The following is a 15,181-nucleotide window of genomic DNA, read 5'->3' on the forward strand; positions in this document are numbered from 1 at the left end:
AGAAAAGACTATACTTTACTATAAGAAGTACTGAATTTAAAAAAAAAAACCAAACGTAATAACACTATATACACTGTAATCTAGTATTATGTTATTGTATTAAACCAAATGTGGTAATGTAGTATTGATAGTAATTTGATTCGGAAATCTTAGATATCTAGTTATGTCAGAAAAAACTTGTAATGCTGTATAAAGCAAACCAAACACATGTGGGGTGTGATTTAATTTTGTAAGTTATACTCTTGCAACCTACACTTTGTTTTCTGTCGGACCCTAGTTAGTTAATTCGCGAATTATTGAAAATCCGAATTAAACGGTCCGTTTACGAATTTTTTCTAAAGAAAGAGAATTATTCGCGAATTTTTGGACCAGCCGAATTATTCTCGAACTATTCGCGAATTATTGAAAATATGAATAAAAAATTTATAATTTTTATTTTTAAATATAAATTATCTTATATTTTATATTTTATACCGAATCTATTTTTTAAACTGAATTTTTCAAACAATTAAAAATTGGAAAATGATTTTAAGCTAAATTTTTTAAATAATTTAAAAATTAGAAAATAAATTTTATACGGATTATATCCGTACCGAATTATTGCCGAATCCGAATTAACTAACTATAGTCATGACAAGGTAGCTGTGGAGGCAGCCAATTGGCAAGTCAAAAGAAAAATGTATAAGGCTCCCCAATTTATGGCATTTTGGTAACCAGGTGTTTGAACTTTTAATTTAGTCAATCAAATAGCTCAATAAACAGCTATCTTTTATTAAAGTTATGGCTAAATTACAAAAAATTTTACTATCAAAATTTGATTTTTTACTTCCCCTGTTATTTAAAAATTTACACTTTGTCCCCTTGTAAAATAAAAAATATTCACAAGGGAGTACGGTATAAACTATGATGATAAAATAATCATTTTGCTCCTCACCATTTTGCCCCTCACCATGTTCACATAATAGAAAGCTGCGGATATTTTTGGCATAAAAAAATATATAATAATATTTTATAAACCGAAGCCTAACGGATTACTAACGGCAGAGGGCGAAGTGAATATTTTTTATTTTATAAGGGGCCAAAGTGTAGGCTTTTAAATGATAGGGGAGGAAAGTGAAAAATCGGGTTTTTATAGGGGGGTTTTATGTAATTTAGCCTAAAGTTATTATTACTCAATTATTTTTGGCTGTATGTATTGTATATAGTTTTATAAAGTTTCAATATGATACATACATATATAATTCTTCATTATTATTGACCCAATGATTAAAAGGTTGGAAAATTTGTAATTTTAATGGTTGATATGGGGCATTTTTTTAGTTTACAGCGTAAAGATATTTAAATCAATTAAATTTTGGTTAGAAAATTTTGAAAATTATTTTAAACAAGATTTATACTCTTAATCTTGATTACAAAATTCATATTATTTTTTGAAGAAAATTTATTTTCAGTCGTTCATTTTTGTGTACTTGATGGACAAGAAAACAATAACGAAAAAGTATGAAATTTAATTTTTGATAGTTTAAATAGTCTAAATTATATTCAACGATGGCGATCATCAATTTGAAGGCTTTATTATTGAAAAAGTAGCAATGGAGATCTTTTGCTACCAATAGTATTTCAAGTTAACTATATATATAACATTTGAAAAAAATAATAATAAAAATTAAAGTTTAGTTCAATCTATTCTTCAATCATCATGCTAAATTATCAAAATTGAAAAATAAATGAATTTTTTTTTATATTTTAAAGTTTTATAGGTTTATGTGTACAATATCCGATCAAAATAGCTGTATGATTAATAAGTTCATTTGAAAAGAGAGGTTTATTGAACTATTTAACAAAGTTTAGCGAATATAATTGTCAAAATTGAAAGTCTAAACGCCTATTTGCAAAAGAGTTAAAGTTTATGAGAGTTTGTATACATTTTACACAAAATATATATATATATAAATAAATAAACCCTTTATATAAGAACTTGGGAGCATGCTCATTTTTTATTGATATTTTACTAATCCTTATTGTAATAATTGTGACATAGAATAATATATATTACCGTTTTTAATGATTCTTCTGCTTTCTCTATTAATTTAACTATTCATATGTACCTCATAATTAATACTAAATCTCGTAGGAGGTGTTTAGTTTTCTATAAATTATTTGTGAAATGTTAATTTGCCGACTAAAAAAATAATTTCCATTCGTTTCGGGTTTCATAAAAAATAGTACTTTATTTTTCTAAATTTTTTATCATAAAAATAAAAAATTGTGGAGAAATGTGTTTTTCATGAAAAAATAAATAAATAATATTTTTACAAATAGTTTGGTATCGAACTTACTTAGGCCCATCCATCAGTTACAAGACGAATCGATACTAAATTATTTAATTACCTTGCAAATTGTGGTGAGGGCTCATTGTTGGTTTTAGCTTTGACCCAAATCCAACAACTAATCAACAAAATTAACCTGGCTCTATCCAAATCTTAAGTAGGCTCGAGTCCACACATGACCCAAATTTTCCCACTAGCTAAAAAACCCTCCACATTCCTTAATAATTAATTAAGATGTTACAAATCCCTTAATTTTGTTTCTCCCACTACCAATATTATTATTATTATTTTTATTATTATTATTACACCTCAATCTGAGACCTTACATTGCTTAAAACGTATACATGCATGCAGGCCCTTTCATTTCTCATTTTCTTGTAACATTCACATGCACATGCATGATCATAATCATTTATATATGTATTCATTTATCAATTCCACCTCTATAAATATGAATATGATCATGAACATCTATCTATTCATATAATCATTCATAAGTGTATCTACTAAAGTTTTTCATGGCTTCTCTCTTCAAACTCTCTATCTTCATCCTGCTTGCAGCATCCTCCCTCGCAACCGTGCCCGCTCCGACGTCGTCGGAGGCTCCGCCCGTCAGCCCGATTGGCCTTTCGGCCCGCCTGCAGTCGGACGGCCTGACGCAGTGCTGGGACTCGCTGGTGGAGCTCCGATCGTGCACAGGGGAGGTGATCCTCTTCTTCCTCAACGGCGAAACGTACCTGGGCCCGAGCTGCTGCCGGGCCATTCGCGTCATCGAGCATCACTGCTGGGCCGCCGACGTCTTGCTGGCGTCCCTCGGCTTCACGGCTCAAGAAGGAGACATACTGCGCGGCTACTGCGATGCAGCCGACGATTCCTCCGACCCGTCGACGCCGCAACCGCCGCCAGCCCCGCCGTCTATCTCTCCAGGGCCATCATCCCACTAGAATCGAGAAATGGTGTCTGGTTGTTTTAACTGTTAAAGGTCATGGGCCATGCACGTAGGTTTGCATGGTTTGTGTTAGTCACTTTGATGTGAGTCATACCTATATATATATGTGTGTGTGTGTGTGTGTTAGGGTCAAATGAGCTTAGTAGGGTTGGGTCATATGTGAACCTGGTATGAGTCATTATGGATCTAGTAATTAAGATTATGATGCTTAATTATCCTATATAAGTACTCTATGATCATTGATCATATTGAGAATATTAAATATCCTTTTTAGTAATGATTTGTGCACTAATCCATCCTTGAACCATTTGTTGAGGCTCGACCCCGAGTAGATTCATGTAGTATTTCACACTCTATGCTCTTTTCGAGAGGTCGTGGGTTCAATCTCCAATTCCGTACTCTACTAATATCGTCGAAAAAAAAAAAGTGTAATTATATATAAAACTAGACATATAAAATCTAAACACACATGAAACTCTGTTTACCACATCAAAATTTAAAAACCCCTATTCTACAAAAGGTTCCCAAAAGAAAAACAAAAGAAACAAAAAAAAAAAAAAATTCTGGTCAAATTTGCTTACTATAAGATAACTCTCTACCACAAATATTGTTCTACAAAAGGCAGGAGAAGAAAAAAAAAAAAAAATTACATATATTGTTCTGATCTAATCGAATTTGATTACTTTAAGATAACTCTAATCTACCAAATCAAAATTTCAAAACCTCTGTTCTTCAAAAGGCGGAAGAGAAAGAGTAATAATAATAATAATAATAATAAGATTAGTTACTAAATTTATACGTACACCCGTCGTGGGCCTCAATCTATCTCGCCTAATTACTAAATTTTTTCTATTTTTGAGTTTTTTTTTTTTTAAGTTGTTAATTGCTCCAGTTTCATTTACTAAAAAATGATTAGTATTATTGGATTTGATAAAATTATTCATGAATTTAATAAAACTCTAATTTAGTTCACAAAAATTACTCAATTATAAACAGCAAAAGTCAAGGGAATATTAATCCAAAGAAATAAGGAAAAACTTCAAATACCCCCCTGTGATTTCGCACTATCTTACTTTAGTACTCTGTAATTTAAAATATATCAATTTAGCACCTCTGTGGTTTTATTTTTCTCTTTTTATTATCTATTCCACTAATTTTTTTCCATTAAATCAGTGAGAAAGTTAAAACTAAAAGGTACTAAAATAAATATTCGATAAACCTAGATGAATACCTAGATAAAGTATATGAAATTTTTTGTATATAATTTAACGAAATATTAACAGATGAGCTGATGAAAAAAGAAAAATAAAACCATAGGATACTAACTTGATACACTTTAAACCACAAGGTACTAAAGTGAGAAAGTGCGAAACCACAAGGCTGGTATTTGAAATTTACCCAAGAAATAAAGTTGAAGGGGCCATTTCAGAACCGCATATAGGTGAGGGGGTCTTCATACACTTTTTAACTTAAAAAAAACTGTATATATACAATACCAGATGAGGCTTAACAACACCAAAATAAACAGAAAATGGAGAGTAGTAATGTTCTCTGGACAAATATATTATGAAATATATAACCTGCATAATGCAAATAATTGCCATTCAGTAGATTAAAAAGCATACCTACAGTGAAAAAAACAAAGGCCAGAAAGGGAGGAAAAAAAAGGAAAGAAAAAACAAGGCCATCTTTAAGCAGTGCTGCTGCAGTTAGCATCACCTGATGGCATTTGCAGTGAGTTTAATTCCTGTTTCTTCTACTTCTTAAGTTGAATTCAGTTCCTCTTCAGTCTTCCCCACTAGCATTGCCTGTTCCTGATGCAAACCAAAAATAAATAAATAAAAAAGAAATTTTTTTAAAACAACAGTGTTTCTCTTTATCTTGCTTGTTAAAAGAAATACTCTCTTTTTTTCGTATCTCTATATGCAATAAAAATGAAAAAAGTTGCAATATGAAGAAGAAATAAGACAAGCTGGTTTTGCTTGAACTATGGCCTAGTTTGGAAATGCGTTGTCCAAATGTCACCTTACTTTGACACTTTAAACGACAGCGCATTTCTAAACTAGACAGCATTTCATTGAAAAGTCTGCACATATTATAGCCAACTAGCACGAGAAACAAATTAGCCATCAAAGAGCTGCCCTTCCTTTTAGTCTATTTGGTATGGCTTCTGTATTAATTTCTTGCGGAAGAAAAGCCAAATTTTCGGCAAACAAAACATCTAGAGATTCTGGATGTGGCAAATAAGCCAAAATGCACTTTTGGAACAGAAATTCTAATTTGAAGCTTGTACTTACCCTACCAATTGCAGAGGTTCCTTCGAGTTTCTTTTACGAGTTGTTTGAGGATTTGTCGAAAAATGGTACAATGGCTTTGGTTAAACAAGGCCTTGTAGGCACAATATAAGATCTATGATTCGAGGCTTGAACTCAATCAGATTGACCCTCCTAACATTTTCAAAATTTTCTAAATTAGTAAGCAAGCAGGTCCAGACTGGTTTGGGTTCTATTTGCTAGCCCAGCTGACAAAATTTGAGGAGAAAAACAGTGGTAGATCTAGAAATTTTTCATAATAGGGTCAAATATACAATATGCTAATTACATTTTTATGCACTACTTACAAACTCAAAACAACTACTGTTCACAAATAAAAAGAGTAAAATCACAATTAAAGAAAGTAATTAAGATCAATGTACATACCTAATACTTCGCAATTTTAATTGGGTGGAAAGAGATTTAATGAGCACCTAAATGGGGTTGGGATTGGCCTTTGGAGTCTTAATAATATATGAATTACATTAAATGTGGTTGAAAAGAGGGAAAAAAGAAATATATGAATCATTTTGAATCATCTATTCAACCTTTCAAAATTTTATTTTTACTATTCAACAATTCTATATGTTAGATTTTAAAATTCACGTATAAAAAATTATATATTTTAAATTTTATAATAAAAGAGAAATATTAGATTGGATTAAAAAAAAAAAGCTCAATCCATCGTGTCTAAATTGATGAAGATAAAAAAAATAATTAAAAAAAATAAAAAAAGGGGCCCACCCCTACTCGGCTGGGCCCTATGCCCAGCCGCAACCCCGCACCAGCGCCCGCGCCCCCACCCCCGCCCCTCTCTGCCATGTGGCTCACAGTACTGTCAATTCATTATATCAAATAGAATTACATACATTAAATATAAATACAATTAAAAATAAAAAGAGAGATTGATGGAGTTTAAAGTAATACTTATTTTAATAAAATTCGTTGCAAGAATTACATGAAGTATATTAACTAAAGTTATAAAGCCAAACAAAAATTTTGAAGTTAAAGTATCATTTAATGACTGAAATCTAACATGTAGAAAGGGTAGATAATTAAAGCAAAATTTTGAAAGGTTGGGTAGCTGTTTCGACTTTGATTTTAATTTCAAACTTCAATTTCATATTTATATTCTGATGAATGATCAATTTCTTTAAAAAAACTTTATACTAGTTTTAAATACCATATAAAAGTACATGAGTTTTAGCGGGTCCGGGTCCAACATTTGTCAGACCCGCTACCCTTTCTTTTCCTTATTTTATCCCTTTGTATTGTTCTCATGGGTCCACTACAAATGGGCTGATGTAAGTTGAAGAATGGCGCTTTTTAGAGTATTTGAATATTTGTTGACCCTACTTTGAAGTCAACTTTGGTCACAAAGTGGGGTCAAAAGGCCAAAGAAGGGCCTTTCTTTTGGACTAATCAGTAGGGTCAATAGACCCCACTAACAATATAGTGGATCAGCCACTGAAGAAAAATTGAAATATACGTATAATAGATTAGGCGGCCTATTCAATTTCTCAATACCATTAAAGATCTAAAAAAAAATTAATCCAATAAAGAGAATATCTTACTCATTGAAAGGTATACTCTTGCATCATTTATTCATTTCTAGTCAATCGATGCCCTTATTACTTGCCCGACAATCACTGTAATATCATCTAGCTTACCACCTGCAATAAACAATAAGATGCCTGGAAAATAGCACTTACTTTATAATTCAAGTTTGGTATAAGAGTAATAATTCATATACCTTAAAAGATCTCTCAAAACATTGTTGATGAAATAGCACTGCTTACATAGTAGTTAGTGATTGATTTAATTTTTCAAATTTTGGTATCCATGTAGGTCATGTTTGAAACTTGAAAGATGAACCAATCACTAATTGCCATGTGTGTAATGCAGCCTCACTAATAACATTATGGGTTACTTTTTAATGTATATATAGCATTTTTCATGGTGGAAACTTGCCTGTTAGCTTCTTTCCAAGTATTCTCTGCCACCAAGGAACATCAAATCCCTGCATATGAACCACCTCATCGTCTCAAATACCTTACGAAGATAATGTTGGTGCTTTTATCTATAGATACATAGATACTATATAAGTTAACTGCAAAATCATCTGTTGACATGTATGCCCTTGTCAAATACAAGTTGTGATATAAATTCCTTGAAAGTGCAGTTTCTTCCAAAATACTCTTAAATTAAGCTGTCAGTTATTCAATTCATGGGGAAGTTGGTTTTTATAATTAAACGGTTTACAAACAGTGTCATTTCTGTAAGTACAAGGGCATACATGTAAGTTCCTCTAAAAAAAAAAGGGCATACATGTAAGAAACTAAAGGAAGGGCTTTCATCAAAATTCAGATTTTGCAAGAGTATATACATAAATAAAATATTTTTGTTAGCCTATCTCTGCATTTATCTTAAGGAACAAATAAAACACACACACACACACACACACACACACACACACACACACACACACACAATCTGAAGGAAAGCTGACAAAGCTAATGCCACACCATATTGCGAGCTTCCAAAGCATAGGGCGAATCGAAAGTAGTATCCACTGAATGATTGCTTGCAAGCTCCGCTAGTGCCTTAGCTGTAATACATTATTAAAATTCAATGAGCCAAAAGGTAAGTTTAAGCTCCAGGTGGTAAAGGGAATATGGAAAAGTACCAGCTTCAACTGCATTTTGAATTTTTGAGATCACAGAAACAATTTCATGATCAAAGACATTATCAAATAGACCGTCTGAACCCATTACTATTGTATCTCCTTCTGTCAGTTCTACACTACACAGCTGTAAAAAGGAAATAAAAGAAACTAATGTCAAATTTCAGAAGTTCGTCAAGATGAGTTAGGGCTAGAAATTTCATGTAAGCAAATGATTTTGAAGCACCAAGATGTAGGAGAAATTATTGCATCGCCGCATAGAGGCCTTAAAATCTAATTGTAAACCATTATGTGTGTCTAGAACCTCTAAATAGTTTGCGTATAAATAATCATTACTCCCAAAAATCACCAGTGACAAAAAGTCTACTGTTAATTACATAAGAGAAAGCAAGTCAAAATTCATGATTTTTAAAATATAGACCTTTTAAGTTTCATAGATCACATCTATTGAATTAAATTTAGATTTTATATCCTCTCAAGCTTTTCAAGATCCAGTCTTTAGACAGCGATCCATGCAATAATTTCTCCAGGTGTAGTTGCAGTTCAATGTAATCAACCATTGGAAACTAGCTAAATCTTTTAACGCCGCATCCATAAGTAAACAATTTCAAAAAACCCACACTGATTTGCATTGGAAGTTACATGGTAGATTCACAAGCAAGATCACCAGAACATTGTCTAAAGGTCTCAAATTTTGGTGGGTGCACACAAGTGGCGTGGTAACAATATCTCAACTGGATATGTTTGAGGGTATTCCCACCTAAAATCAGCTATGGAATATGGAGCTTGTCCCATCCTATTAGTCATTTAAGAAAAATCCAAAGGAACTACTGATGTAAGCTGTGATATTTCTACTTTTAATATTCGATGGATCCTAAGTTCACAGACAATTGTTGTTTATAGTACATTGTGGCAATCAGATTATTGAGAAAAGGAAATCATTAAGCTCGTACATGATAAGAAAGAGGCAACAAATTGAATCTCAATAGATTTCCCTAAAATATTTCATAAATAATAAAATAGATTACTGGGTAAAAGCATCAAGATACTGTTGTTGCAAGGAAAATATACAAATTACTGATAGTGAATCGCAAAACATAAAAAGCAAAAAGAAGGACAGTAATGAGCTGATAGATGAAGAGCAAGAAGGTACCGTTGCGTCTCGATATGTTTGCCCAATTAGCTCAGAGCTTAACTGGTAAGGACAGTCGAAAAAATGTTCTTGTGGAGCAGTAGAGAAAACCACTTGGCCTGTTTAAAATAGTTGTGTGAAAAGTGAAAAAAAATAAAAAAATAAAAAAAGAAAAAAGATGATGTGAATCCAACAATAATTTAGTTAGGACCCACCTGTAAAGGAAACCTAGCAATGATTTGGGCATTGTTACCTTTCCGGAGAATTCTTAGTCCACAATCTCCAACATTTGCAATTTTTAGAGTTCCAGATTTCTCCAGCATAGCAATAATTCTATATAAATAAGAAGAATGATAAGGAGGTCATTCATTTTAAAATATTTCAAATCTGGGGAGAAAAGATTAGAATTAGAATGTTTCTGAAGCACCAGAGGGACTTCGCTTCCATCTTTGCAAGCATCGGATAAGCATCAAGAAGTGTATTCCCCCACTTCATGATGCAAGCCGTTATAGTTCACATCAGGATTTTGTATCCTCGCATGGACAGTAACAAGCATCCGACATGCAAAAAAGTGGAAGAGGTGGTCCACTTTGCTTCTGAATGCATTCTAGCTCACGTCGCAATGGATGACGATCGCAACGCGATCACAATTTCCACCACAATTCCTTTATGTGGAAATAAGTGCAGCCTTTATCCATGTTAGACAAGGCCTGCAATAATTTTTTTCTTTTTCTTTCTTCCTCCATCCTTCAGAGAACATTTTTTTGCGATCCTCATTTTTTGGCATCTGCTCAAGAAATCTAACTAAAAAAGGAAATGAAAAAAGAGGACGACAAAAAGTAGTACTAACACAGTTGCTGATCCTATAGAAGAGGTTGCAGCATGGGCCTTCTTCAATAGAATCTGAGGATTATAACTAACCTGTCAAAGGCAGAAGTATCGGTTGATTGATTACATGTAGCCTATAGGATGTGTTAAAACATATTGCTTAAAACATGTAAACAATTTAAATCACAAACTTGTAGTAATTGAAACTGTATTAGACTGAAATATTCAAGGGATTGTTACTAGCTTACTCTGTTGCACTACATTAGTTCTCGATGAGTAAACTAGTAACGTTCCCTCGAACCATAGAAGTAGAATATGGTTGCAATTATTACAGTTTGTAAAACAAATTACATGTTTATATATTTTAAGCAATAAGCAAGTGTTATTGTACAGGGGAGGTTCCAATGCCTAGATGGTTGGAACACATCTTGGTGCCCGCCCAAAGGTTAAAGGGACCAATATAGAAGATGATGAGGGAATAGTGAGCACAAAAGAATACAAATATAAAATGCAATCTAAGAGAACAAGAAATCACATTCCAATGAAGAATATGTTGAATCCTCAAGTTCATTCAATATGGCAATACCAATTCAATAATAAATGTTGCTTCACATAATCAATCCAAATATCAGTAAGAGAACAAAGACTTCTGCGGCCATAGGTAGCTTTTACTAGGTTCCTAGACAATTGAGGGGTGCATTTCTTAAACAACTCTCAAAATGAGGGCATTTGAAAGGAAAATTAAACTCGGTAATTGGTCTTAAAGTAGTTACTCAAGGCTATCTGAGGATCCTCAATTTGTTAGAACACATAGGTTTCAAATAAAAGTCATATTCGGGCAACACACTGATATTTTTAGTTCCACAAATACTCAATTCGATTAAACCGAGTATAGAGACCAAAATGCAATATGTGAATCTGTCATACTCGTACAATTGTACAAGTACACGATAGGGATAGTGAATACCTCCTCATCCATTACAAGATCTGAAGCATTTGCCATCAACTCCCGAGGAAAGAGTGCAGGATTGACATTCTGTTCGGCCCATCTGTGCATAAGCAATAGAGATGCTAGAAGGATAAAAACTTTCGATTAATGAAAATTTTAGACCAAACAAAGATCAACATAATGAAGTGCACACTTAGCATAAGGTCTGTACCCTGAAACACCATCTGCAATGGCCAGAACTCCCCCATTGAAACTACTCACAAAGAAAGCATCTTCGCCACCTGTTTCAGCCTTGAAATAAAAAATAAAAAAATAATAATAATAAGAAATTCTATTGCTCAAGCATTAAAATCAAATGCCGTGAAACTTCAAAAACTGGATTGACTTACCTTTTTTGGGTGAGGGATGAGATGAGTTCCAACAGAGAAAGACAACTCCGACCTACAATTACATGAGAAAAATGATATAGTGTTTCCACAATCTTACAGCACAAAATAAAACCTTTTACTGCCGATGTCAAAGTCAGCAAACACAAAAATACTAAGCAGCTTCAGAATACAACAGCATGTTGGAAATACATCACATATATGAAACTCTACAAGACACCAGTATCATCTCTTTTAGTTTTTTGTCAAGTAGATCCATTTGATGTGTTATCTTTGACATATATAGTGCTTGTTTAGCTGACATGGATAGTTGAATCTACTCTTTTTTTTCTCCTTTTGAGAAAAAACCTCGTTACAAGATGAGAGATTTGGCAGATCCATATCTGACTAAAGCTGCAAAAATTTCAAAATTAAGAGTAATTATCACATAAATTACTGACTTCATAAGCTTATGAAGCTGGGGGGAAAAAGAACTTTGACAAGATGAATTTGGTGGATATTTAAGACTTTGAAGACATAATTGATAAGAAAAAGATTTTGGTGATCAAATTTAAGTTTCACGAAAGTAAAGGGGGAAGTATGACCAACACAGTCGAATTAACTCCCTGGAGACCTACTAGACACCTTGTAACAAACAGTAAATTGTGTGCCACACATATACTAGTACTCCAGCCTAATAACCGAAACAATGTGTTCTAAAAAAGCATGCCACTATGCAACTTGCTGCTGCAGCAGGTACATGTCCAGCCAGTGGCTAGTAAGCAAGAAACGTGTAGCCCATCATCCATATGCAAAAAAAATATCGCCTAATAACTCAAAATACTGACCAATATCAATAGGAAAAGTGATAGACTCATGTATTTTCTTCTGTTTCAAAGGCACTTCCTTTAGTAGCTATCAAATAAAGTAGATTTGCAAACCATTTACTAATATGGCTTATACAAGGTTGATCTAAATGATCATCCAAATACACATCCACATAGAGGATTCATACAGGAAAAAAGTAACCTTCCATTTATCTCCCTCTTCTGAGTTTAATTAATAGGAAATTAGAGCACATCTCATCTAGTGCGATTTGCTTACACTGCACTGCACCAAACTTCACAGGTGTTTTTCACATTTTACACATTAATTACTTTTCTGCCGAACTCATTTCTACACTCCACAAGCAGATGACAGAATATTAAATAAAACTAAAAAAATTTCCATCACACATGCAAGGACTGTGTTCTGACAGGTAAAACCAACCCTGAGGTGACTTTGACTGATGAAAAATTGGAGAGCAATACAGTGTTAAGCAAGCATAAAATACTCGAAATTCATAAATTCTCTGCCAATAACACTGCTTCTGAGATTTGCAACCAAGATTAATAGTAGATTGCTTAAAATATCATAGTTTTCTAAATCAAATCAAGAATTTCTAAAACATTTTCTCTCAAAAAGAAAAAAGAAAAAAGAAAAAAGAAAAGAATTTTGAAAGCTTCTCCACTTAACACCAACTAAGTGTCCATTTGGCCCTGCTGTAGTATACAGTATTGTTTGGTAAAGTGTTGTCTGAAAAGTGTTATTACGAAAAGCACTATGTAAATTTGCCTCCATTGGTTTCTCTCTACGTGGAATCAGAAGCTCCAAATTGGGACTTCTACTTTTGGGCTTCAAAATCACTTTTCTACTTCCCGCTTCACAGAAGCTCCACATTTTTCTAATTGAAAAGGAAAAATAGAAGTAGGACCAAACATGCCCTAAAAATGGAAAGATGTTTGTAGTTTAAAAGAAATTCAAACTCCCATAAATCATTTTGATGTCAGCTACCATTCTTGTAAAAGCAAAAATACAGTAATTTAAAAACTAAAAGCACACCTAAAGTCTCGTGTAGTAAAAAGCGTAATTAATCCTTTAAAGAGGGGCTTCTTGAGAAACAAAGTGTGAAACAATCGTTAATCTCTAAAAGCTAAACCTGTGAAAGAAGCGCCTTTTAATCATTTTATATTCAACACTCAACTAGTCTGAGCTCAATACTTTTTAGGTAAAAAATTTACGTAACTTACCTGAACTATGGGCCATTTTGAAATGGCTACCCAACTTTTCAAAATTTTGATGTTACTCCCCAATCTTTCAATCTGTTTGATTTTAGTCGGTCAACGATACTTTGACTTCAAAATTTAAACTAATTACTATAGTTGTGAGAATCGGATGAAGTATACTAACTAAACCTATAAAGATAAACAACACATTAAAATTTTGAAGTCAAAGTGCCGTTGACGGACTCAAATCAAACAAATCAAAAGACTACTAGGTAGTAAAATCAAGGGATAAGTTGCAATGTCCTTCAAAACTTCAATTTTCCCCTCGATGACCAAAACACTCCTATTAATTTTAAATAATTTCTTCAAATATTCCCCTTTTTCCCTAGGGTTTAGTAATGAGATTGAGTTTTAGAAGGGTATTTCAATAATTTCATTAAAAATTTAAAAATTTTGAATAGTAGTAAGAGATAAATAAGCAAAATTCCATAAAATGGATAAAACTATGGATTTGGTGGGGTTCGAATTTAGAATCTTCTTCTACTCTGATAATATGTACGAACAATCATTAACTGTTTGTTCCTAAAAGCTGAAGCTATCGGAGAACGGTGTCTTAATCCTTTCGTATGCGAAACTGCGAGCGACGACTCACCGGATTTGGGGCGTCGCCGAGGGACACGATCGCCGCCTCCTCGCCGGAGACCGACGAAGCCTCGGAGGAGGAGGAAGAGGGAGAAGAGAGCGAGGGAGCGAGAGGATCGCCATCCTCTGTAGCGCGTGGAAACGAGGCCACCTCGAAGAGTTTCTCTCTCTATCTAATACTATAGAGAGAAGAGAGAGAGAGAGAGAGAGAGAGAGAGAGAGAGGAGACGAAGCGTTTGCAATGGGATTGGAGGCATCTATTTTCATAGGAATAATAATATCCACTATTAACGTAAAAAGTTTAAAAATATCTTATTTATTTTTAAAATACTTTTTTTTTTTTGTATTTAATCCTCTCAATTTTTTATTTTTTATTTTTTACCAAATGAGCCTTATAAATTTATATTTACTTAAATGATCCTCCTTGCCACGCGAGCACCACGTTGGCCATTTTAAGTTAAACTAGTATAGAGACCCGCGCGATGCAGCGGGTAGATAATACAAGCAAAATTTAAAAATTTTAATAAAATTTATATTTACGAGTTATTGATATATAGAAAACTATACCAGGTTAAGTACAGTTAATTTGCATGACTAAATTTAACTATTAAAAAAATAAATTATAGCTAGAATCCACTTATTGATAAAATATTAATATGGTGTATGTAATTAATTGTTGCACCTTATATGTAATTAGATGAGTGGGGAAGTGAAGGGTTGGGCGTTGAGAAGAAAAGAAGATGTTCTGATTTAAAATTGGGCTATGAGAATAAAGGGCAACATGTTACGTGGTAAAAAAATTTTTATAGTGCATGCAAAAGAGTTACAAAAGAGAGGGGGTGGGAGATTAATGGAGAAAAGAGTTGATTAAAGTTATAAAGCCCACTCATTGATAGAATATTAATATGGTGCATATAATTAAATGTTGCACCTTTCATGTAATTAG

General features: G+C 33.1%; 2 protein-coding genes across 9 annotated transcripts; one reads left to right on the plus strand and one right to left on the minus strand.

Moving 5' to 3' along the window:
• On the plus strand, window positions 2,629-3,596 carry LOC109720737 (egg cell-secreted protein 1.4-like). Its single transcript, XM_020248027.1, has one exon. It carries the CDS (start codon window positions 2,849-2,851, stop codon window positions 3,272-3,274), a length of 426 nt encoding a protein of 141 aa, XP_020103616.1. The 5' UTR covers window positions 2,629-2,848; the 3' UTR covers window positions 3,275-3,596.
• On the minus strand, window positions 4,666-14,463 carry LOC109720565 (probable protein phosphatase 2C 1). Of its 8 annotated transcripts, XM_020247773.1 has the most exons (14): window positions 14,246-14,463; window positions 11,573-11,624; window positions 11,395-11,474; window positions 11,202-11,283; window positions 10,257-10,327; window positions 9,660-9,739; window positions 9,428-9,525; window positions 8,278-8,401; window positions 8,117-8,199; window positions 7,563-7,611; window positions 7,166-7,264; window positions 6,336-6,426; window positions 4,999-5,093; window positions 4,666-4,859 (listed from the first exon to the last, which is right to left on the minus strand). In XM_020247773.1, exons 1-11 carry the CDS (start codon window positions 14,356-14,358, stop codon window positions 7,203-7,205), a joined length of 894 nt encoding a protein of 297 aa, XP_020103362.1. In that variant the 5' UTR covers window positions 14,359-14,463; the 3' UTR covers window positions 4,666-4,859; window positions 4,999-5,093; window positions 6,336-6,426; window positions 7,166-7,202. The 8 variants fall into 8 exon arrangements, with proteins under 8 accessions (XP_020103362.1, XP_020103364.1, XP_020103361.1 ...); XM_020247775.1 differs by lacking the exon at window positions 6,336-6,426 and having other exon boundaries at window positions 10,257-10,309; XM_020247772.1 differs by lacking the exon at window positions 6,336-6,426.

Source organism: Ananas comosus, linkage group 14, assembly GCF_001540865.1.
Source record: "Ananas comosus cultivar F153 linkage group 14, ASM154086v1, whole genome shotgun sequence".
Classification (NCBI taxonomy): domain Eukaryota; kingdom Viridiplantae; phylum Streptophyta; class Magnoliopsida; order Poales; family Bromeliaceae; genus Ananas; species Ananas comosus.

Bases quoted from the DNA above. Each gene is read 5' to 3' on its own strand.
- LOC109720737 (XM_020248027.1), top strand. From the start codon at position 2,849: ATGGCTTCTCTCTTCAAACTCTCTATCTTCATCCTGCTTGCAGCATCC.
- LOC109720565 (XM_020247772.1), bottom strand. From the start codon at position 14,358: ATGGCGATCCTCTCGCTCCCTCGCTCTCTTCTCCCTCTTCCTCCTCCT. The intron at 11,475-11,572 runs GTAAGTCAATCC...TTTTATTTCAAG, and splicing joins TCATCCCTCACCCAAAAAAG to GCTGAAACAGGTGGCGAAGA. The intron at 7,265-7,562 runs GCAAGTTTCCAC...TGTTTATTGCAG, and splicing joins ACTTGGAAAGAAGCTAACAG to GTGGTAAGCTAGATGATATT.